The following is a 23,647-nucleotide window of genomic DNA, read 5'->3' as shown; positions in this document are numbered from 1 at the left end:
CCTACCTTTTTTTTAAATAGACAAAATAAAAAATCATTCAATTATAAAATTTATATATACATAAGCAAACATTAAAAAAATACACTGCTATTTTAATCACCAAATCATTTATTGCCCAAATTCAAAAAAGTACTTATTTGAACAAAATTTAACCTCTACTTTTTTTAATAGATAAAATTAAATATCATTCAATTATAAAATTTATATATACAGAGTCAACCATCAAAAAATTTGTACTACTATTTTAATCATTAATTGCCCATATTCAAAAAAGTATTAATTTGAACAAAATTTAACCCTTTTTTTTCAATAGAAAACATCAAAAATCATTTAACTATAAAATTTATATACACAAGCAACCATTAAAAAATATGCACTATTATTTTAATCATCCAACCATTCATTGCCCAAATTTAAAAGGGCATTCATTTAAACAAAATTTAACTCTTTTTTTTTCGGACAAAAAAATATCAAAAATCATTCAACTATGAAATATAGCTATTTAAAAAAATAATGATATCAAAAAATATAGAAAACTGAACAAATATATTTATGAGAAGATGCATACAAAATACTAATTGTAGATTGGAATGTAATCGGTTCGGTACAACCGGTATTTAGGTAAAAAATTACACTGAACCGATAATGTCGGTTTTATTATTTTAAACATCGATACAGGCCGCTTTTCCTATCAAACCGCACCGAACCGAACTGATTGAAACGGTTCGATTTAGTGCGGTTTAATCGGTTTAGGATTTTTCAAACTTGAGTCACTTTTAAATATAATCATTAATCTATATAAAAATATAAAATTAGTTATTACATATCCAATACATCCATTTAATACATATTTTTCAGTTCCTAAATTAACAAAAATAAAAATCAAAAAATGTTTAAAAATACTAAAGTTTCAAAAATAATGAGTTAGAGTTAAGATTATATAAAATAAGAGTTTACAAACTTAGATTATAAAGATGATAAGATTAATTAATTAAGGTTAATAATTTATTATACTTATTAATATTATTATATTATTAGATCATAAATATATTATACATACAATATATGTTGAAGCAGTCGGTTTCGTTTTAGATCGGTGCATAAGGTGCATAAACCGATACCGAACCAAAAATCGAAAAAATTCAAATTTAAAAACTGCACAAACCGATTCTTATTAAAAAAACAAACTAAATATAGCCGGTTTGGTCCGATTCAATCGGTTTGGTTGGTTTTTCTTACACCTCTAATTGTAGACATGTTGAATTAAAAGTCTGTGGTAGTAGTTCATAATTGTTATAAGTAATAATATTATTGTTCTTAGATCATCTTTAGCAAGGAATATGTCAATATCATGTTCTCAGTTGCATTTTGAAATTGTTTTGGGGTTTTTTTTTAAAAAAAGTATTTAAAAATTTTCTTAATTTTTAAAAATATTTACAAATTTAAAAAAAAAAAATTGGACTTCTTTTTTTAAATATTTAAATGAGGTAAAAAATAAAATCTATTAGTTATGATTTCCTAAGACAACAATAGCACAAGATTACAGTTGTATTTCTTCTTTGAAAATTAGCACTGATTTTGGAAAGATAGAGAAGGTAGAGACGAAACTCTGCAAAATCAAACTTCTTCAAATATATATATAGTCAGGGTTAATTTGGTTATTTGATGAGTTAGTCCAGACTTTGGCTTAGGCTCCGTTTGGTAGGCAATTCAAATTATAGTTCCACTCATTGATTTGAGTGTGTTGTTTGTTTTGAGCTTTCAAATCATAATTCTACACCTATTTTTCAAAACTCATAACCAAACACACAATTCAAAATTCTTTTCAAAACTCAATTCAAATCAATATTTTAAATATTTTAATATTTAAATATGTTATGATTTTTTTAATTTCTTTAATTTTTTTAATTTTTTAAAATATTTTAATTTCAAAATATTACGATTTTAATTTTTTTAATTTTAAAATATTTTATAAAAAGAAATTCAAACTCTATTTTATAAAAATATTTTTAAATATTTTAATTTTTTTGTTATGTATTTGGTTACGATTTGAGTGTAGAGTTGTAAAAGTAATATGGAGTTTTGAGTTATGTGTTTGGTTATGAGTTTTAAAAATAATTTCTTAATTGAGTTTTGTTTTATATGTTTGGTTACGATTTGGGTGTAGAGTTGTTTTTAAATTTAAAATATTAACATTTAAAATTATTTAAATTTTTTGAATATTTAAATTATTTAAATTTTTACGATTTAAATTTTTTGAATATTTATTTTAATTTTTTACTTATTAAATTTTTTAGATTATTTAAATATTTATGATTTAAATTTTTTGAATATTTATTTTGAAAAAAAATTATTTCCTTTTTAGTATTTTTAATTAAAAAATTGATTAATGTTATTTTCTGTTAATAATAATTTTTTTAATTGAATTTTAAAAAGAGTTTGGTTTTGAGTGTTGATCAAATTTTTTAATAGTATGAAAATAGTATGTTTTGTTATGAGTTATAACAATTTGAATTAAGTTTTGAAAACTCTTTCCAAAACTTATAACCAAACAAATTTTCTTACTTCACATGTCAAATCAAACTTTCAAAACTCAATTCCACACTCAATTCAAAATTCAATTCAACACTCTATTCAAAAATCATAACCAAACAAATTTTCTACACTCAAATCATAATTCTACAACTCACAAACTCAAAATATAACTCATACTCTCAAATCATATTTGCAAAACTCTACCAAACGCAACCTTAGTTTCTCAATTTATATCCTACCCCTCTCTGTGGGATTAAATAGTCCATTATATGTGGAATATTATATCCAGATGGATTATTAGTCAACATTTCAATTTTTTAACCGAATATCGGATTAATAATTTTATTAGACTATTAATCAAATCTTAAGCACATGTCTGTCCAAACAAACATAGCTTAAAGGGACTAGCAATCCTCTTCTTGGTTGGACTAGTATGGAAGGAAAATATATAAAATTAGAAATCTAGTGATAGGATTAATAGATTAAAATATTAAATAAAATAGATTAAAATATTTTTAATATTATTTGTGAAAGAAATATTTAATTTTTTTTAATAAAAACTACTATAAAAATATGATTTTTTTTTATATTTAGTGAATTTTTAAATAATTTTTATGTAAAATTTTTATTTTTTTAAATGTTTCTAGATTAAGTGGAAAGCATAATAATAATAATAATTATTATAATATTAAAAAAATTGGAATTTTAAAAATATTACTTTTACATATTAATACTATTTATAGTATTACTAATTCGATAATGTACAAATAAACCCATTCTATTTTACAACTCTAACCTAATATTACCATATTAATAATCCCCTAACTTAATCACTTCTATTTTTAATAAAAAATGCTATACGTCCTAAATTTTTTACAAAATATCAAATATTTCACATAAATATAAAATTTATAAAATCATAGACCCTACACCCATATAAATCATTTGACCATCTATTTAAGAAAAAATTTGGGCCTTAGCATTACCGCTTCCTAATCACTCTATCATATGGGCCAAACAAATGAGTCCAGATTGATTTGAGTTCCAAACACACCGTAGGAGTTACGATGAATCCAATTGCCGCCACGCCAGCTGTGAACTATCTTACTGCCTACAAAATCAAAATCAAAACGTCATCGAACCCTTTTCGGTTCACTTCACTAGGTTAGGGTTTTGATGTACGGAGTTGTTTTTTGAGAGCGATTGTCTGAAAATTCTTCAACACACACTTTCAAGTTTTATCTCCATCACTGTAAATTTTGTGTTCTCGGGTATGCTTTCTTTTGATAATCCTCATGGTTTGCTTCGACTATTTAACAAATTTTTATGTATATAATCATTTAATAGAGACGATTCTTTCTACCCATTACGTTTGATCCTCAAACTCGAATTGGGTCAGAAGTGAAATTGATGGGTTCGATATGATTTGGGAAATTTTTTTAATGATTGTTTTTTTAGTAGCAGTGACGTTCTTTTAGTTGAGATTCGATTTTACTCACAATTTAATAATTGTATGTACGAAGAAAGTGAATTTGAGGTATTTATGTCAGTTGGAGTTTGGGTCTTTATTTATTTATTTCTAATTATGGTTTGGATTTAAGTATTATGTAAATGACAGATAGAGGTATTATTAAATTGTTACCATATTTGTGTTTAAATTCTGTATTGACATAAAATGTCATGCTTTGCGATTTCGTGGTGATTGCAGGATTGATGCACCTTCTATCTATCTTGGTATAGGTTACGAGAAGAGCCTATGATGTTGAAGTTACTATCAGGATAGCTGATATTCAGGTATTTTACCTAGAAACTAAGATTGAAATGTTACTGTACGATCGGAAATTGAATGGTAGTGGTATGACGTTACATGTTTTAATGAAATTTTTACTTTGCCAATCAAAAAAAAAAAATGTTACATGCTTCGTCCCTCATCCCCCTTCCCAAAAGAAAGAGAAAAGAAGAGAGTAGTTTGTACTTGGTTCCTTAATTTTGTATGCTTTTGACAATGCATATCATTCCCCACTAAAAAAATTAATGGTTGGTTATTTGTTTTGTTATACGAAAATGCTATTTGTAGAGCAGGGAAAAAAAAGCAGGGAGGGAGGGAGGTTAGTAGGAGGGGAGATGTGCTTGGGACCATATGTGACAAGGTTACTCAGATACTAAGAGTGTTGCACTGTAATTAATGGAATCATTTGAGAGTATACACATTTTAGGTAATGTCTAGTGCAACTCACGTGCAAACTTCAGCAATACTTTCTAGACATTTTTTTTATTTTTATTTTTAAAATTCTGACTCATTGTGTGCAAAAAGTATGGTTATTTGAAAACATGGCAAGTTTGAAAGAGTGATTTTTTTCCCCCCACAACTATGCCTTGCAATATGTATATTTCACTAGTTCACATGACTGATGGATTTATCCTGTGTGCCTTGGCTGTTTGTGCAACCTCTGGTAAGAAAGATGAGAAACAGGTGACAGTTTCAGATTCAGCATTTGATATCAATCACTATTGAGGTAACTGCTGAAGAACAGAAATAAGCAAAGGATATGAAGAATTATGTTGTGTGGTCTTCCCCAGCTCCCCAGCCAGCATTTAAAAAATTTCTTAATTCAGATGTGTAGTCTTGTTACATTCTATTTGATTTAAGCCATTGGTACACATATTTCTAGATTTTGTAAGGGATAGTATTTTGTGTGTGAAAACTTAGTTAGGAACTAAGTACCGTATTATTCAAATTGAATGGAAACGAATTACAAGAAATATATATATAAAACAACTATGCTAACCCTAATTGCTACTACTGACTAAACTACCCTTAATACACATATGCTTAACACCCCCCTGCAAACTCATGATGTAACAGCAGGAAGCATTGAGAGTTTGTCAAGCAAAAAATAAAAACGCATGATAGTATGAGACTTGGTGAAGAAATCAGCGAGCTGCATAGTAGAGGAGACAAAGGGCAAGGACAACGTGGGAAGCTATAAGTGATGGCGGACAAAGTGGCAGTCAATCTCAATATGTTTAGTTCGCTCATGGAAAACAGAATTATGAGCAATTTGAATGGCACTGGTATTATCACAATACATAAGAGTAGGACTAGGGATGGAGACACCAAAGTCGGAAAGCAACCAACGCAACCAGACAATTTCAACAGTGGTAGTAGCCATAGCACGATACATAGCCTCAGCAGGAGATCAAACAACAACAGTCTGCTTTTTGCTCTTCCAAGAAATAAGAGAACTACCCAGAAAAACACAAAAGCCCGTAGTAGACTTACGGTCCATAGCATCACCAGCCTAATCAACATCAGAAAAAGTACGAAGATCCAAAGAAGAAGTAGCAGAGAACAATAAACTCTGATGTAAGGACCCACGAAGGTAGCGCAAAATACGAAGAACAACAGTCCAATGAACAGTAGTCGAGGAAGAAACAAACTGACTGACAATATGAACAGCATAGGCAATGTCGGGCCGAGTAATGGTAAGATAGACAAGGCTGCCCCACTAGAATCCGATATAAGGTAGGATCAGGCAAAGGGACACTGTCAATGGAAGTATAGTGCACATTAAGTTCGAGAGAAGTGTCAACAGTGCGGGAGTCGGTCAACTTGGTCCGCTGAATAACATCAGTTGCATACTTGGACTGAGATAGAAGATAACCACGAGGCGAAGAGGCCACCTCAATGCCCAAAAATTAACGAAGTGAACCAAGATCTTTCATCTCAAAATGATGACGTAAGTGAGCCTTGAGAGCAGAGATTACCATGTCGTCAACATATAACAAAAGAATAATGAGCCCCGGAGAAGTGGAGCGCAGAAAGAGAGCCGAGTCATGAGCACTGGTACCAAAACCCAAGTCACAAACAACAGTAGAAAATTTCTCAAACCAAGCCCGAGGAGCTTGTTTGAGACCATATAAAGCTTTGCGAAGATGACAAACTTCACCAGGTGCATGAGAGAGCCCAGGAGGAGGGACCATAAAGACTTCCTCAGCTAAGTCACCGTTGAGAAAGGCATTCTTGACATCCATTTAAGAGAGATGCTAGTGACACACAGCAACCACGGCAATCAAGGTACGAACAATGGTCATTTTGGCAACCGGAGCAAAGGTCTTCTCATCATCAAGACCATATTCTTGAGCAAAATCTTTAGCCACCAAACGGGCTTTATAGTGTTCCACAGAACCATCGGCTTTGGTTTTAATCTTATACACCCATCGACAACCAACAATATGTTTACCAGAAGGCAAAGCAACAAGATTCAAAGTACCAGTCTTATGTAAAGCAGAAAGTTCCTCATTCATAGCCTGTTGCCAAAGAGGGTTAGAAACAGCCTCCTTATAGGAGGTGGGCTCAGAAAGAGAGTGAATGGAGGATAAGAAAGTACAAAATTCAGAAGAATAACAAGAGTTAGAAGACCCGCAACAAGTAGGACATGTACGTACCTGTTGAGGATGCCGAGAAACAGGAGCCTCATTAGCAGGATAAGAAAGTACAAGATTCCGAAGAATAACAAGAGTTAGAAGACCCATAACGAGTAGGACATGTACGTACCCATTGAGGATACTGAGAAACAGGAGCATCATTATCAACAGGTAATGAAGAGGTAGCAGGTAATGGAGAGACAGCCGGAGGAGGAAGGGGAGGTGTACCTACAGGCAAAACATGTTGTTTCTTACGAGCATAAGTATGAATAATAGGAGGAGGGACAGAGGAGTGGGAAACGAGGGAGAAGATGAGGGAATATCAGAAGGAGGACAAATCGTGAACATAAGTATCAAAAGGGATATCATCAGGAAAATGATCAAGATAAATAAGATCAGATTTAGGGATTGTTTGGGATGATTTAAATAAGTGTACTTTTTGACTTTTTATGAAATATGAGTTGGATTTGGGTTGAATCTGAAGTGATGTGTTAGAGAGGTGATGTGACTTAAATAAGATGATGTAACTTAAATAAGATAGTGACTTTTTGACTTTTTTAATTTTTTGAAACTTGCCAAACCAACCCTTAGTGAAAGGAGTAGACGCAGAGTGAATAGAAAAGAGGGAGATATGTTCAAGAAAAATAACATGGCGAGAAACATAGAGATGTTGAGTTGTGGGGTCATAACAGCGATAACCCTTGTGACCGTCACCATACCTAAGAAAAACACACATGGCAGAACGAGCAGACAACTTAGTACGGGTTGCACGATAAAGAAGGACAAAACAAGTACAGCCAAAAACACGAAGAGAGAAATAGTTAGGAGGAGTACCATGTAACCGTTCAAAAAGGAAAATGCAACAAGTCACTTGGGAGGGTATGCGGTTAATAATATGAACAACAATAAGAAGAGCCTCTCCCCAAAATGAGCTAGGAACAGAAAAAGAAATCAACAAAGAGCAAGTTGTTTCCATGATGTGATGGTGCTTGCATTCAGCCACACCATTTTGCTTAGGAGTTGTAGCACAGGAAGATTGTTGAAGAGTATCATCTGGCTGTAACAAGTGAAGAAAATCACTATCACGATATTCCCCACCTAAATCACATCGAAAATATTTAATAACAGAAGAGTATTGGGTTTGAATCATGACACAAAAAGCAATATAGATAAAATTCTGACCGGTGCCTCATCAAATAAATCCAACAGTGACGAGTATAATCATCAATAAAAGAAACATAATATCGGGAATCCCCTTTAGTGGAAATGGGTGCAAGACCCCACACATTAGAATGCATAAGATCAAAAGGTTTAGACGAAGTAGTGAAACTTTTATTAAATGGTAAAGCAGTAAACTTTGCTAGTTTGCATCCACTATAATTGGAAATATTATGACTACTCAAAGAACCTAAGACACCAGTAAAAACTAAATACTGTAAACGAGAACTAGACACATGACCAAGGCGAGAATGTCATAAATAAAAAACAGACGACTTAGGACTCAACCAAAAAAAAGACAAATCAACTGAAGATGCAGCAAGGGGAGGAACATGCAGCGTCTCCAGAACATATAAACCTCCCAACCTACGACCAATCCCAATCAGCTGCTTGGAATGAGGATCCTGCACAACACAACCAGATTCAAAGAAATAAACACAATAACCAATGACATAAAGTTAACTAATAGAAATAAGATTCAAAGTTAACTGAGGAATACAATAAGCATCCGAAAGAGAGAGTATCAGTCAAAATGGACCCAACCCCGGCCAAAGACATAAGAGTACCATTGGCAGCCAAGAAAGACAATAAAAGGGAGGAATCATGAGTCATATGATGTGTAGCACCAGAATCAAAAACCCATATGGAACGAGATATACCTGGAGGAGATAAGGGAGAGGAAGACAAACTAAGAGGTGAGGAGACAACTAAAGCATTTAGTGTATGAGTAGAGAGGAGTTTTTGCAGTTGTTCAGCAATAATAGTAAAGGATGGAGAGGAATCATCCACTGAAGAAGTCGTGGCAGCTGTATGTCCCTTTTTCCAAGAGGATGATTGGCCAAAATGCCTATCAGAATTCTTTCTCTAAGTCGGTGACTGCCCAAATGGTGGACAGCCCAAAAGTCGAGGACACTGAGCCTTCCAGTGACTTTTTTTATGACAAAAGCTGCATTCATCCATAGGAGAACGAGAATAGGATTTGCTGGGAGTAGTAGAAGAATGACCAGTAGGAACGGCTAGAACTGTCTGAGTTGGCAAAGGAAGCAATCCTTTGCCGTGAGCTGTTTTGAAGTGAAGTTCTTCAGCTAATAACTCATTAACCACATAATCAACAGAAAGGAGAGAACTCCAATGCAATATAGTGCCGCGAAGCCCCTCAAAATTAGCCCTAAAGATCATTAAGAATTGAACCAGCCGCTACTCCTCCCGATAAGTACAATATGCCGCATGAGTGCGTAATGACTTAGGCTCAGTAAAAGCTAATTGATCGGATAGACCAATCATGGTAGAATAAAATTCCTGGATACTCTTTTCGCCTCGTTGAGTAGCATGAATCTCATGTTCTAACTGATACCGTTTAGCAAAATTTGATTGAACATACAACTGAGATAGATGATCCCAAATTTGTTTCGTAGTAGTGAACTTGGCAAAATGAATCCAATAAACTGATCTACAGAATTATTAATCCAAGTAATCATCTTGGTGTTAGTAACTTGCCAAGTAGAGAGTAAATCTTGAAACTTTTCAACATTGGCATCAGTGGGCATAGGAGAATCACTAGTGACAACATCCCGAATATTTTTACCCAGAAATTTTTTTTTCATGACATAGGCCCAATAAACATAATTATCTCCCACTAAATTCACGCTAATGGCTTGAAGTGAATCTGACGTTCCACTAGACATAATATCAAAATATAAAGAACTTCACAGAGAAGACCACAGAGAAGTCACAGGACCACAAAGAAGTCACAACAACACAAAGAAGAAGAGAAGTTGAGGCAAATTACCTAAGTATCACACCTTCGAACCAAACGAGGCAATATTAGTCGTGATTAGAAGAATCAAACGCGACTGTGAGATGAGAGGGAGAGTTATGAGGGAGAAACAACTTAGACTATGAATCGCGACTTCTTGAGGCACAGACAAGCCCACTCGACTTCGACTTTGACTTCGACTTCACAAGGCACCAACGCGACTGTGAATCGCAACTTCGTGAGGCACAGACAAGCCCACTTGACTTCGACTTTGCAAGGCACCAACGCGACTGTGAATCGCGACTTCGTAAGGCACAAACAAGCCCACTCGACTTTGATGCAAGGGTGTATAGTGGCAAACGAAGAGAAGCAACCACAAGCCTGCCTTCAGTTCATACCAACACCAACACCAACACCAACACCAACACCAACGAGAAGTTAGCTTTCAAAACCTTGCTCTGATACCATGAAAACTTAGTAAGGAACTAAGTACCCGTATTATTCAAATTGAATGGAAACGAATTACAAGAAATATATATATAAGACAACTATGCTAACCCTAATTGCTACCACTTACTAAACTACGCTTAATACACATATACCCTTAACACACATATGCTTAACAGTGTGAAACCTAACAACATGTTCAGGCATATGGCATGTTTATTTTTGATGATGTTAGTGTTTGTCATATTCATGTAGACACTGCTTGTCTGTAGTCAACCTTTTGAAATCCTTCTCTTTTCCTTCCTCTCGTGTTTTAGATGAACTTTTCAAAGTTTAGGATTTTTATAAGGATCATGAGTCTTGACAAGGAGGAGGGATGCAGGATAATGCTAAACAACTGTTATTTTTAACACTGTAGCGAGAAAGAGGTACTTTTCTACTTCATTATCTTCTTGATATTCTAAAATCAGATGGTTCAATTTATAATTTCAGAGGCTGAAATCAAGACTCCTTGTTCTTGGCGTTTACTTAAAGGTTCCTTTGTTTTCAGTCCTAATGGGGGCAGAACACACAAAGACGGGGGTTAAAAATGGTGAAGGGGAGAAGCTCTCAGTTCCACCTGGTTTTGCGTCACTTACATCTTTTGTGCTGAAGAGGGTAGAAAATAGTGAAGAAACTTGTAGCTCCATGGCCTTGGGAATGGAATTTGAACCAGAACCAACACAGGTGGACATTACTTGCAGCATAAATGACATTACAAAGCTTAAGAGGTCTCTCAAGCGTAGACCGTGGTTACTTGATGATCAGTACACTCACAAACATGAGGAATCCGACTCTGAACAGCTTGATATGGTCGTCTTTCTTCTCTTTCTTTCTTTTTTTTTTTTTCCTATGCATTATTTTTAAAATGTGGATTATATATTGATGCCACAGTATATTGACTGTTTATGAGTGAAAATTTATTTATTTGAAGTTCTTTTATATTCTGTAAAGGTATAGTGAGTAAATTTATTACTATTAGAGGGCATGGTAGAAGTGACGTGGAGTTCAATAAACCCGGTCTACTTTTATAAGAGGTTAAATATGTTTTAGTGCATTATAAAGAAAGACATTGCAAAGTTTAGAAAGTAAAATTAGGCATGAATCTATTTCTTCGAAGTTCAGCAAAGACGGATGTCTTCATTAGTAGGAGATATGAGCTCCGTGTTTATTGCTATGAGGTAAAGGACTAGCCCATGAAGAATTACTCTAAGATTATATAGGGCATGGTGATTAGTGACTAGCTACATGACCCTGATAATACAAATGGTGAAAAAGGTGAAAAAAAAAACTACTTTTGTGCATTATTCTTTCACATCCCATACTTATTGTTATATAATCAAATAGAATGCTATTTTGTGCAATTCAATGCAAATACTCTTGCTGAAAGCTAAGGCATTCTTTGTGTGCTCCTGTTCTTGCGAAAAACTGTATTGAACAACTTTGTTGGTCTGTGTATGTAGTCATGATGCCTTTGGAATGGAAAACTTTAGCAATATTCTTCTGAAATCTGTGGGCCTTGGGCAGTGTTTTTCTGAAACCTGTGGGTGTGTTGCAGTTTTTATTTGAAATGTGTGGGCCTCTGCAAACTTTGAACTCAGAAGGCACCATTCCAATTTATATAGCATTCTAGTGTGGAATATAATTTTTGGGGATGAGCATTTAAAAAATATGCCATATTTTTTTGTACACAGTCAATTTTAAGTTTGCTTGGAATGGCAAAATCCATTTGAAAACATAATTTTTAGATGGCTTCCATTTAGATGTATTCAGGATTATGAATTTGTATGGTTAAATGCTATTTATAAGTAAATGGGGCAGTTCAAATTGGAGGGGGTCGGCAAAACTGGCCATCTGTGTTGGAATTTATTTTAGGATTGTAACCAACATAGTGGGACTGAAAGTTAGCTGGTGCATAACAAGTGTCGCTTCTTTGTGTGTGACTAAGCTCGAGTATTGTGGTGAATTATGAAACTTATTGAATAAACCAGTTATTTTATTATGATGCTTGAGGATTTAATTTTCCTTGTTATGGAAATTTTGGCAATGTTCTTGTTCTAGTCGGTCTATGTATACGTAGGATTCAAATACATGGACTCTGCGGTTTGAGAGGAAGTATCTGTGTTGACATGACACGACGTGACATGGGTGCGGGTATGGGATCTGTGTTGGACGCAACACTGGTTATCAGCACAAAGACAACAAAGCAAAACAGAAAATTTACTTACAGTTGCCGATGTTTAGGTTTCCCAACTTCGTCTGCGCTGTATTATCATGGTCTTATTGTCGTCACCCAACCTAGATCGAGCCCCTTTGCCATTGAAACATATCAGAGCCCTAGGACCTGGTATACTCTCTGTTTGCCTTGCCTTCTCGTCTAATGGGTCATCGCCTTCAATCTTCTGTGTGTGTGTGTAAACGTTTTCTTGTCTCTTGATCTCTCAATTAATTTGTAAGATACTTGTGCACTGTTGGCTCTCTGTCTACCTGTTCCTTTATTTGAGAAGTGACACATGTCAATATTGAAAAAAAAAAAAAAACACTTTGCACGTGCTAGACTTAGAAGAAGAAACAGTTTTTAGATCCATAAATCAAGGTTATAATCTGGTGTGGTGTGTACATAATGTTACCCATTTTCAGCATGTCATGATGTGTCATTTATTTTAATTAAATTGACATGGGAAATATATAATAAAGTTATTGAGGAGCTGCCACACCAGAGCAAAACTCATTTATTATAATTAAATGGGTCTTGTTAATGTGTGCTCTTAGGGCACATATTAAGATGATTTAAAAAGATTGTACATTCTTTATTGCATGGGCGCACATTAACAAAATCCTAATTAAATGAGTTTTGAAAGTTAGATGTAGAATATAGAAGGTTAGTAGTTTAATATCACTGTAAAATACAAGCTTTATAGTTTTCCATATAAACTGTGGCATACACAAAGCAATCAAAAGCTTCCTTTATTAAATGGGAATTACATTAATTAAGATACATTTATTAGCTGGAAATTAAAGCTAATTTTATTTTATATTTTATAGCAGTTCTTTATTATTGCAACATTTGATATGTGGGAAAAAATTGGTGTCGAATGCTTTATGCCGTCTCCTCGTATCCCTATCCACTTTTTGGATACTTTTTAGACAAGTCTTCGTACTCTACAATTTGAATAATATGTTAATCCGATTTCTGGACACATACACGAGTCTAACGGCCATACCCAACTCTGGGTAACAGATGATAGGCCTAGCTGATATTGAACTTCTTCTGCAGAATATTCCTTCGAAGACTTGCCTTCCTAAAGGGGTGACCCGCGGATGTTCAATTTGTAGTAATTGCCAGAAGGTTTGAAGTTGTTTACCCAGTTGACAATTATTTATTTTATTGAACTACTGATCTCTAAGTAGCAAATCTGTAATTTTGATTTGTGGAAATTCCAATGCATTACCAGATTAAACTTCCGTCTCTTGCTTTATGCTTATAATCCATATTCCATCCTGATGTTTTGGACATCAATAAAAAAAAAATACCGTATAACGAATTTTTGGAACAGGTCACAGCAAGGTGGCGTCCAGAAGAGGCATGCATGACTGTATTTGAAGATGCTCCTGTTTTCCACCCATCTGAAGAGGTGTTTCTTTACAACATCAAAAAATTAGTTTATGCATTTCATTTTTTTGCCTCGACTTTTTGTTGACATTATATTTTGTTCAGCTTGGTGCTTTGCCTGCCAGATATGAAATATTTGTCTGTCTTAATGAGTTTTGAATCTTCTTGCAGGAATTCAAAGACACACTTAAGTATGTTGCAAGCATACGGCCACAAGCAGGGTCCTACGGAATTTGTCGCATTGTTCCTCCTCCTTCATGGCAACCACCGTGCCTTCTTAAGGAAAAGAACATATGGGAATGTTCCAAGTTCCCTACTTATAGTCAACGGATTAATGAGTTACAACATTTGTATTCAGAGAGAAAACTTGAGGGAATTCATGAGAAGATGAAGGGAAAAAGGAGAAGAACTTTGGGAATGAGCTTGGAATGTGGATCAGATGAAGTATTTGTCTCAGACCCTGATAAAACTGGGCATTTTAATGAAGGCTTTGAGTTCAAACCTGGTGAAGAGTTCACATTAGAAACTTTTAAGAAATATGCAGATGATTTCAAAAGGCAGTATTTTTGCATGGAGGGCAGGGTTACAGAGTCAGATGATAATTCCTCCGTGTTTGAAAACCACTGGGAGCCTTCAGTGGAAAATATTGAGGGTGAATACAGACGGATTGTTGAGAATCCAACTGAAGAGATAGAGGTTTGTTGGAGAAAGCATAGCTAGCCCATCGAGTGACCATTTTGTTAACTTGTTTTTATTTACCAGCTTACCTTATCATTCTGTTGTGATATTTTAGGTGCTACTTGGTCTTAATCTGGAATCTAGAGTTCTTGGAAGTGGGTTTCCAGTGGTATCAGATTCAGCAGAGACATTTGAGTATCCTGAATATGAAGAATCTGGTTGGAACTTGAATAATATTTCTAAGTTGCCTGGTTCTCTTCTTGCTTTTGAGAGCAACAAGACGTCTAGCATTTCGTTCCCTCGGCTCTTTGTAGGAATGTGTTTTTCATCTCTTCTTTGGGTGAGATTGTAAAGTTTTTCAATGCCCATGAATGAATTAACTTTTCTGTTTGATTCTTTTTGCTCTTGTCAATCCAATTTAATCATATTCAAACTGTTTCTTTCAGTATCTGGTTAAGCAGAACATGTTAGTTCATCCAGCTGCTTGGATATAGATTGATCATTGATCTGATTTAATTGTTTACTTTTGAGAAACAGAAAGTTGAAGAGCATCACTTGTATTCACTGTGTTACATGCATTTGGGTGCTCCAAAAGTATGGTATGGCATACCAGGACGATGTTACTTTAAGTTTGAGGCAGCTGTGAAAAAGTACTTTCCTGACGTGTTAGTAGAAAATTCTGGATTGCTTAATAAAATGGTGAGTAATGATCTCCTTATTATTCTATACTGCATCATGTTAGAGAAATGCTCCTGTTGCTCAAAAATTTAGATGGAATGCATGTTAGTAGTACCTTTGGGTAGTGTTTGGTTCACTGGAATGGATTGGAATGAAATGATCACCCCATCAAAATGTCCATTCCCATGTTTGGTTGACTAAAAAAATAATTGAAAAATACATTGCGAATGAAGCATTACTCACAATTGTAAGGGAATGATCATTCCATAGGGGAGCTTAAGGAATGACTATTCCATTCCATTTCATCTCATTCCAGTCAACCAAATAGAGCATTGGTGTTATATTTTCATCATAGAACTGGCCAAAGCCAATTGCTTTAATTTGTATTGTCAGAAATTTTTAATTGCATATTTTCATGTCAGAAAGATAAAATGTAAAATGGTTAATTTTAGATAAATGAAATCAGAAACATCATCAATCACTTTATTGACTTATGCCCCTCCAAGTAGGCTATAAGTTGCTTGACATACTTTTTGAAGGAAATGTACTAATATCATTTTTGCTTATATGTAGAATTTTCCTAGTCCAATCATGATGTCTGGATTCAGCCCTTAAGTGGTTCTTGACATTGCTTTCTCTGAAAGTTCCATGGTTTATAGATTTTTCCGAAAGAGGCAATATTTTTCTTTTTCATGTGAAAACTTCAATGGCCTTGTTTTTCACAAGAAGTATGGATTCCTAATGGATGATGATTGAATGGGATTGGTGTTGCACATTGTGCTTTCATCACATGAATCTTGTTCTTATGATGATGGACTGCATTACAGACAATAAAAAGTGTTCCCCAACGACCCGCCAACCACCCCCCCCCCCCCCCCCCTTTCTATCAATATCAAAATCAATCAGTTGTTTCAGGGTTTTCTCTATTACCTTATAGAGCACTTTTCCACTCTCTTGTTGGGTGTAGTTATAAGTAAAGTTAAAGCGTCATTAGTTGGTGTGCCCAATGGGTGAAAGTTACCAGCATTATACATTCCATCATGCCACTTCACTTGTTTATAAAACAAAAGAGGTGCCCAAGGGTGTTGAACCTGCACAGACAGTGTGTGTGCATACACCTTCCCATTAACTAAAACATATGGTGGTGATTTGATGTTAAAGTCTCATTCAGGTGTTTCCTAGTTGTGAATTTGAATAGTGGTTTGAGAATCAAATAGGAAAAGATTCCGAGATGAAGTCATCTATCTTACAATTCTCACTATGGTATCCTTTATTTTCTGATTGTTTAATTTGATTTTGAGCTTTCTCATATTGACTATGTTTCTCGTGACTGGAAAGGTGATGTAGTAGAATAAAGGTGCCAAGTGTTAAAAATGAGTTGCATGTAAATGTCCACTTAGTGATTCAAGTGTCCTATTATTAGTTGTGTAGCCTATAAATAGGGTGATGTAATCTCATTTGTACATAGTGTAATTGAAGAATATTGACATTGATTAGAACAAAGTGTTCTGGTTCTCTTTCTAACCCTTGGGGGTTTTCCGCTAATTGGGGATTTTGTTCTCTTGATTTTGGAATTTTATTGCAAAATGGTTTGCACTAAAAGGAAACTGGGAATCAGTGAACAAATAATTTTAATTATAATTTAAATTTCAGTGACTTATTATTATGTTTTTTTGTTGATATGCGTATTATTAAAAATAAACTATATCATGGATATATAAATTCTTGGTACAGGTCACGCAACTCTACCCCTCCATATTGAAGTCTGAGGGTATACCTGTATATCGTTGTGTGCAGTATCCTAGGGAGTTTGTCCTTGTACTCCCAGGAACTTATCAATCTGGATTTGATTGTGGCTTCAATTGTACTGAAAAAGCTAAGTTTTCTCCCTTTGACTGGTTACCTCATGGTCAGAATGCTGTGGAACTTTATGGTGAGCAGGGTAGGAAGACATCAATCTCTCATGATAAGCTGTTGCTTAGGGCAGCCATGGAAGTTGTTAGGGCGCAATGGGAAATCTCATTAATGAGGAAGAACTCTGAATATTATCTAAGATGGAAAGCTTTATGTGGAAAGGATGGGATCTTATCAAAAGCACTTAAGGTAAGCCCCCACGTTTTGTGAATTCATATTGTTTCAGATAATAGGCACACTCTAGGCAGCCGGTTGTAAATTCCACATATGTACATGTCCTAATATGAATGTGAAATATGTCATCCTAAGAAGCACGGACACATGACACAGCACGGCATGGACACGTAGACACACAAATTCTCAAAGAATGCATGACACGACATGTTGGGGACATGTTTAAAACATATAGTTTGATATATTATTTTATGTCGTATCTTTTAATATATATGTTTATTCTATTTTAAATTTTTATTCTCATCAAATTCATCAACCTTAGCATGTCACTGAGTTCGTGAAATGTTTTTCTTTCTTGCATAGTCACGTATTAAGCAAGAAAGCTTGAGGAGGGAATATCTTTGCAATTCATCACAATCACAAGAGATGGAAATGGACTTTGACTCTACTAGTAAACGGGAGTGCGTTATATGTCTCTATGATTTACACCTTTCTGCCACAAGTTGTCCGTGTTCCCCAGACCGATATTCTTGTCTAAAACATTCAAAGCAGCTCTGCTCATGTCCGTGGAGTGCCCGATTTTTCCTCTTCCGATATTCAATCACCAAGTTAAATGTCCTTGCTGAAGCTTTGGAAGGGAAATTAAGTGCAGTTTATAGATGGGCTACGGAAAACCTTGGACTAGCCATGCGTACTCATTTCCCCATAGAAGAGTTTCAGGCACCCAGCCTTGTTGGAGATGGATTGCCTTTTACTGGGGCAAATCAAGAAGATTTCAAATCCCATAACACCACAATGACCAATGGCATCAATAGCAAACTGAAAGAGAAAGAAAATACGACAGCTTTTACAGTCAGTTCGGAGGGTGTCATATCTGATGCTTCCTCTGCGCAAACAAAGAAGCCGTCAGAAGTTTTTTCTGATAAAATTAGCATGCTGTGTACCTCACAATCTGAAAAAGAAAGGTCAGACCTTGGCCTTCAGTTTAAGGAAAAGGGAAGCTTTACTGTTAATTCAAATTTGCATGCTCGTCTCAGGAAAGGAGTCACACTAGTTGAGCCTCCACCACACAGTTTGTCTTATAAGCAAACTGTTTTGAAGGAAGGTCCTACAGGCATTTTGGCTTCTGAGAAGCAAATACCAGAAAAATCTTCCATCTGTCAAAGTAATGTTATTCTTATTATTAGTGATGATGAGGGTGAATAGCCAAGAGCCTACAGTGTGAATAAGACTTGATTTAAGTTATTGCAGGTTTTACTTCAAACCGAGTCATTACACTCTACAATAGAATCATATAAAGTTGAACGTAGTGTTCTGCCATTGCTGTTGTTGATTGTAGTATTCAGGCCAGTTAGCCTGATCAACAGTGTCTCGATTTTGTAATTATGACAGAATTTAAAGGTGTTTAATGTCAGCAGTTATTTGAAGAATCTTGTCTTTTGTCCGACTGTGCATGATGTCTTATCCTATCCAGCTTCTTCTCTTTATTTTTCCCTTCTCACTTGAGGACTTAAAATAGAGTAATTAGTTTGAGATGATCTGTTTTTATTGGACCTTACTAATGCACATTTTAGAGCTTTGTTAATGCAGATGCTATGACTTGGAAGTCTGGGAATTGTCATTCAGATTTGCTCTATGTGTGACACCCTTTTTTAACATTTTGGAAGAAAAATCAGAGAATTTTCTGAAACTAAATATTGCCACTCCACAAATTCTTGGAATGCTTTAGGTAATGAGTTTTCTTATTGTCATTATCGTCGTCATCATCGACATCATGGGCAGTGTCATTATCAGCATCATTGTAATAATCAGGAGTCACGAATTCATATTTCATGGGATAACACAAATGCCCTTAGATCAACCAATTAACTTTTAGAATTAGGTTTCAACTGATATCTAACCTTTGTTTGATCTCTGCACTATTCTTTCTGTTTCTCTTTCTTGTTTTTTCATTTTGCATTTTTTTTTTTTCTCAATTAGGGTTATGTTCTCATCTTCCCTCTCTCCCTTTTTACTGCATGTTTAAGGCACACAAGGATGGCGCAGGTTTTTTTTTCTTTCAATTTTTTTTCCATCATTATTTTGCTAGCATGCATGCTTGTTGATCAACTATACTACAATTCTTATCGTGAAAACTTAGAGGCACCTTGATGCATTTGCTTAGCTTTTACTATTATCCTCTTTTTTTGTGTGTGTGGCTTTATGACATAGTTGGATCGATCCTATCAAGTGAATTAAGATCTGAAGTTTGCTTAGTTCTCCAGTATTAACTGAGATTTGTGCCTGTTGAGCAGAAAAAGTTTGAATCTAGAAATCAGTTTAGAATGACTTGTGGTTCTGATGGGAGAAATCCTCTTATTAAAGATCTGCAGTTCAATTTGAACTTCAAGTAGAGCCTTTTTCGAACTCTGTAGGCCAGTTCTTTCGCTGTTTTAATGCTGTTGCCTGTGGTACTCACTTTGTTGTAGTTCTTTCAGCTTGCACAACCGGTCTCTGCTGCTTGTCATTTTTGCCCTTCTACCTCTCTTCAATTGGCATCACAGAGAAATGAACATCTTTAGACTCTCGGGTAAGATCAGATCAACCCGTGCTCTTAACTCTGATCTGTTTTTGAACGGGGCTTGAGGGGATAAATGATAAAATGAGGAGTGGTAGATACTAACATTCTGTTCTGATAAAATTCTTGGTTCTTTCACTGACTTGTTGCTCATTTCTCCCACTTTCAGCAGCTTGAATTTGAAGAAGCCGCCTCCGCTAGCATTCAAAGCACGCCTCTAATTCCCATCCATGGATGTACTTATCAGATGGTTACTTGTCGTTGATAACAAGTAAGACACTCATGTTCTTTTTCATGGCATCTTATACGTGCATGTTGAATAATTTAACAAATTCTGAGTATTTAAAATTTTACTCTTAATCTCTTCTTTATATTGCTGATATTTTACTTGGCATCGAATTTGAAATTAATGGTTATTCGGCTATAATAGTTTAATGCATGCAAGCAATCAAATATGTATCTCACTCATAACTAACCTACGAGTGAGAAAAAACTTCCATTTGATCCTTGAGAGAAATTTTTTAATTGGACAAATACCAGATACTTTAGAAGTTAGGTTCCATGTACCAAAAAAAAGCTTAAAAAGCAGAGTAGACTCAGATAAAACATTGAAACAGATATTGAATTATCAGAAATTAGTAACATAACATCAAGACCATAGTTGATTTCCTACCCATTTTGTCTTGAAAATGTATACTTGTCCAACCTTGACAGATAGAACATATACATATATAGGCTTCGTTTGGCTACGGCTTTTTGACTTTTTGGTTATTTTAACCTATCTAAAAAAGTTGTGTTTGAGAAGTTCATTGGTTTTTTTTTTTTTTGATAGTTATAAGAAAAAAGTGAAATATTTATGATTTAGATGTGATATTTTATCTTATTGACTGTTTTAGTCTATTTTATATTTATTGGCTACTTTAGCCATAAAAAGCCATGCCAAACAGGGCCATGATGTATATGTAAATGCATATTTTATGTATGTAGCTATGTATGTATGTTGAATTACAGATGTAGATAAAAGTATTAAATGAAGATGATGACCTAAAAAGAGATGAAGGAAGCTGTACAGACACTTCAATTAATATACCTATCTAGGGTAAAGACTAAAACAGTACACACTTCAAAAATTTTAAAAAAATAAAAAAATGCCAAGTTGGAAAATTATGAATTTTTTGTGTCAATAATAGTTCCATATATATATATATCTTGCCCCACGACCAGCAAGCCAGCCAAAACATTTATATTTTTAGTCAACACAGTGCACACTTACACTGAACAATTGGATGATATAATAATATAATAATATGAAAAATTCTATACTTGCTTAAAAATTATAAAAACGGCGCTGCTTGAGGGCCCGAATTTCGGGGCTCGAATGCGCCGAAATTTCCACTTTAGGTAAAAAAAAAAAAAAAAAAAAAGGAAAAAAGAAAGAAAAAAAGAAAACAGTTTCTAAAAATGGAAATTAGGGGCATTAGGGGCAAATTTTTTAGGGCCACCAATCATTTTCCTTATAAAAAATGATGTGATAAAGCTAGTTTTTTTTTTTTTTTTAGCAATACTAGGTATCATGAAAAAATTTTCATGAAAATGATCATGAAATATTTATAACCTTTGGATTACACTTAAAATAAAACATCGCACACTAATTAAGGTAATCCAAGGATCATAAATTTTTCATGATCAGTTTCATAAAAGTTTTTTCATGATCCCTATCTTCTTCTTTTTTTTTTTTTTTTTTTTTTTTTTTTTTTTTTTTTTTTTTTTTTTAAGTCAGTACAACAGCAGTTGGGTGAACAAAAGGGTACGCTTTCATTTAAAGTGTCTTTACCATTAATGTGAAGCTTGGAGATTTGTGCCCGATATATTTTGATCAGTAGGATTAATAGTGAGAGATTAACGAGTTGTAAATTTAGTGTAAGCTTGCTTATCTAATTAGATTAAAGAGATATTCCTCTTATTCACATTTATTTTGTAATGGATATAAATATATAATTACAATTTATGTTTATTTTGTATTATTAATTGTAGGATTAAAAAATTTATCAATTTTGTTTGATAAAATATTCATAAGAATATAGCCTCTGTTTGGCAACTTAGGTTTTGGGGTTTTTTGGCTATTTTAGTTACAAAAGATAAAATAGGCTATTTTAGCCACAAAAAACAAAACGTCACATCCAATCCATAATCATTACACTCTTTTCTCACAAAAAAAGTCAAAAAAGTTAAAAAGTCAAAAAATCCTTCCCAAACTAAGCTTTTTAGCTCAGGTTAAAATAGTCAAAAAAGTCAAAAACCCAACCCACTTCCCAAACCAAGCCATAATTCGAATAATAAAATTTACAACCAAATAAGGAAATGTAAGTCTCATAAATTAATAATCACAATCCTATATTGTAATCTGTCCAATTATACAGGCCCATTTAAGGTCATGTTTTATTACCAGATTAAGTTAGGTTGAATTATGAGTATAATGAGATTGAGTAATGAAATTATTATTAGGTTGGAGATGTAAAATAATTTGTGTTTCTTTATGTACTAATTTGGTGACATTAGTTCGTTGGGGATTAAGTCTCCGAAATAATGTGAAAGCTTTCATTTTATAAAAGGTGGCTTCATAATTTTTGTAAAGTATAAGGCAAAATAGTCTTTTTACTAATACCACATTTTTCTAAAAGTGTTAATCTCTTTTTTTTAAGGGTCTTCATGTCTTACAGACTCTTATGTTGTGTTTGGTTGAGAGATTTGAGGAGGGATTTAGAAAGAAAAATAAAAAAAGTAGGTGAAATATGAATAAAATATGTCTAAATTTCACATAATTTCACACACTTTTTCTCTTTTCCTTTCTAAATCTCTCCCAAAATTCTCCAACCAAACACACCATTAGTCTCGGAGCATTTTCCCAACTAAACACATGTTTTTGTGGTGTGTCCAAACAATTGTCAATCCAATCCCATGCATCATGGAATAAAACAAACATAGCATAAAGATAAGGGTGATCAGTTAACTAGCTACCTTCAAGATTATTGAAGCCTCTAGTACTCTATTAAAATGAATAATATATTAAATGATCAAATATTCACGATGAAATTTAATTTATTAGGAATATTTAGTTTTTTTTTTTAAAGTCCCAAGTGCTCTTTAGAACTGAAGAAGAGTGGGCATATCAAAATGCCTCTAAACTGAGAAAAGTAGACATTTAAAAATGTTTGATGATCTTAAAAATGATTAGTAAAATCTCAACGAGCAACTATAAAGTGGATTGTCAATCCCAATATAGCTTTAACTGTTTGACAAGGACACTTGTAAAGGAATTGGAGAGCTGTCAAATCCAATAGAGAATTATTTATGTAATTTTTGACTTTTATCCAAATGATGCATTAGCATTATAATCATTTAAACGCTGTACCCCTTGTGGTCAAAAATAAAATAAAAATTTACATAGTTAAAGGGTATTTAATAATGAATGCTGCTTCTCTTTTATTATATAGAGTGAATTTTATTGCTTGTCTTACAACTTGAATTTAATTGAGTGGAGGAAGGAAAACCACGTTGTTGAATAAAATTTGATCTATTATTTCATATTTAAAGTTTCATTTTTTAAAAA

The 23,647-nt window shown here is 33.9% G+C and overlaps 1 protein-coding gene and 2 long non-coding RNA genes across 24 annotated transcripts; 2 read left to right on the top strand and 1 right to left on the bottom strand.

Annotated features, from left to right (window-relative positions):
• Positions 1 to 3,509: 3,509 nt before the first annotated feature.
• On the top strand, positions 3,510 to 18,910 carry LOC114302902 (putative lysine-specific demethylase JMJ16). 21 transcript variants are annotated; one of them, XM_082905874.1, is made up of 12 exons: positions 3,575 to 3,806; positions 4,244 to 4,329; positions 4,998 to 5,051; positions 10,702 to 10,812; positions 10,935 to 11,236; positions 13,701 to 13,772; positions 13,981 to 14,058; positions 14,208 to 14,732; positions 14,830 to 15,054; positions 15,252 to 15,413; positions 17,127 to 17,495; positions 17,844 to 18,910. In XM_082905874.1, the coding sequence occupies exons 5-12, from the start codon at positions 10,940 to 10,942 to the stop codon at positions 18,684 to 18,686; spliced, it is 2,571 nt and encodes an 856-aa protein (XP_082762000.1). In that variant the 5' UTR covers positions 3,575 to 3,806; positions 4,244 to 4,329; positions 4,998 to 5,051; positions 10,702 to 10,812; positions 10,935 to 10,939; the 3' UTR covers positions 18,687 to 18,910. The 21 variants fall into 21 exon arrangements, with proteins under 21 accessions (XP_082761998.1, XP_082762004.1, XP_082762012.1 ...); XM_082905881.1 differs by having other exon boundaries at positions 3,683 to 3,806; positions 4,276 to 4,329; XM_082905872.1 differs by lacking the exon at positions 4,998 to 5,051 and having other exon boundaries at positions 3,510 to 3,806.
• Positions 5,810 to 8,774, bottom strand: LOC145807520 (uncharacterized). Its single transcript, XR_014350658.1, has 2 exons — positions 8,619 to 8,774; positions 5,810 to 8,539 (listed from the first exon to the last, which is right to left on the bottom strand). It is a non-coding gene; the product is annotated as an uncharacterized LOC145807520 (long non-coding RNA).
• Positions 18,911 to 19,071: 161 nt separating the features above from the next.
• LOC145807519 (uncharacterized) lies at positions 19,072 to 22,064 on the top strand. 2 transcript variants are annotated; one of them, XR_014350657.1, is made up of 5 exons: positions 19,097 to 19,209; positions 19,775 to 19,869; positions 19,949 to 20,049; positions 20,207 to 20,308; positions 21,814 to 22,064. It is a non-coding gene; the product is annotated as an uncharacterized LOC145807519 (long non-coding RNA). The 2 variants fall into 2 exon arrangements; XR_014350656.1 differs by lacking the exon at positions 19,775 to 19,869 and having other exon boundaries at positions 19,072 to 19,209; positions 19,958 to 20,049; positions 21,814 to 21,944.
• Positions 22,065 to 23,647: the final 1,583 nt, after the last annotated feature.

This window comes from Camellia sinensis, chromosome 14 (assembly GCF_055761805.1).
Source record: "Camellia sinensis isolate YWXY chromosome 14, ASM5576180v1, whole genome shotgun sequence".
NCBI classification, from domain to species: domain Eukaryota; kingdom Viridiplantae; phylum Streptophyta; class Magnoliopsida; order Ericales; family Theaceae; genus Camellia; species Camellia sinensis.
This window is presented reverse-complemented; position numbering and strand designations above follow the sequence as displayed.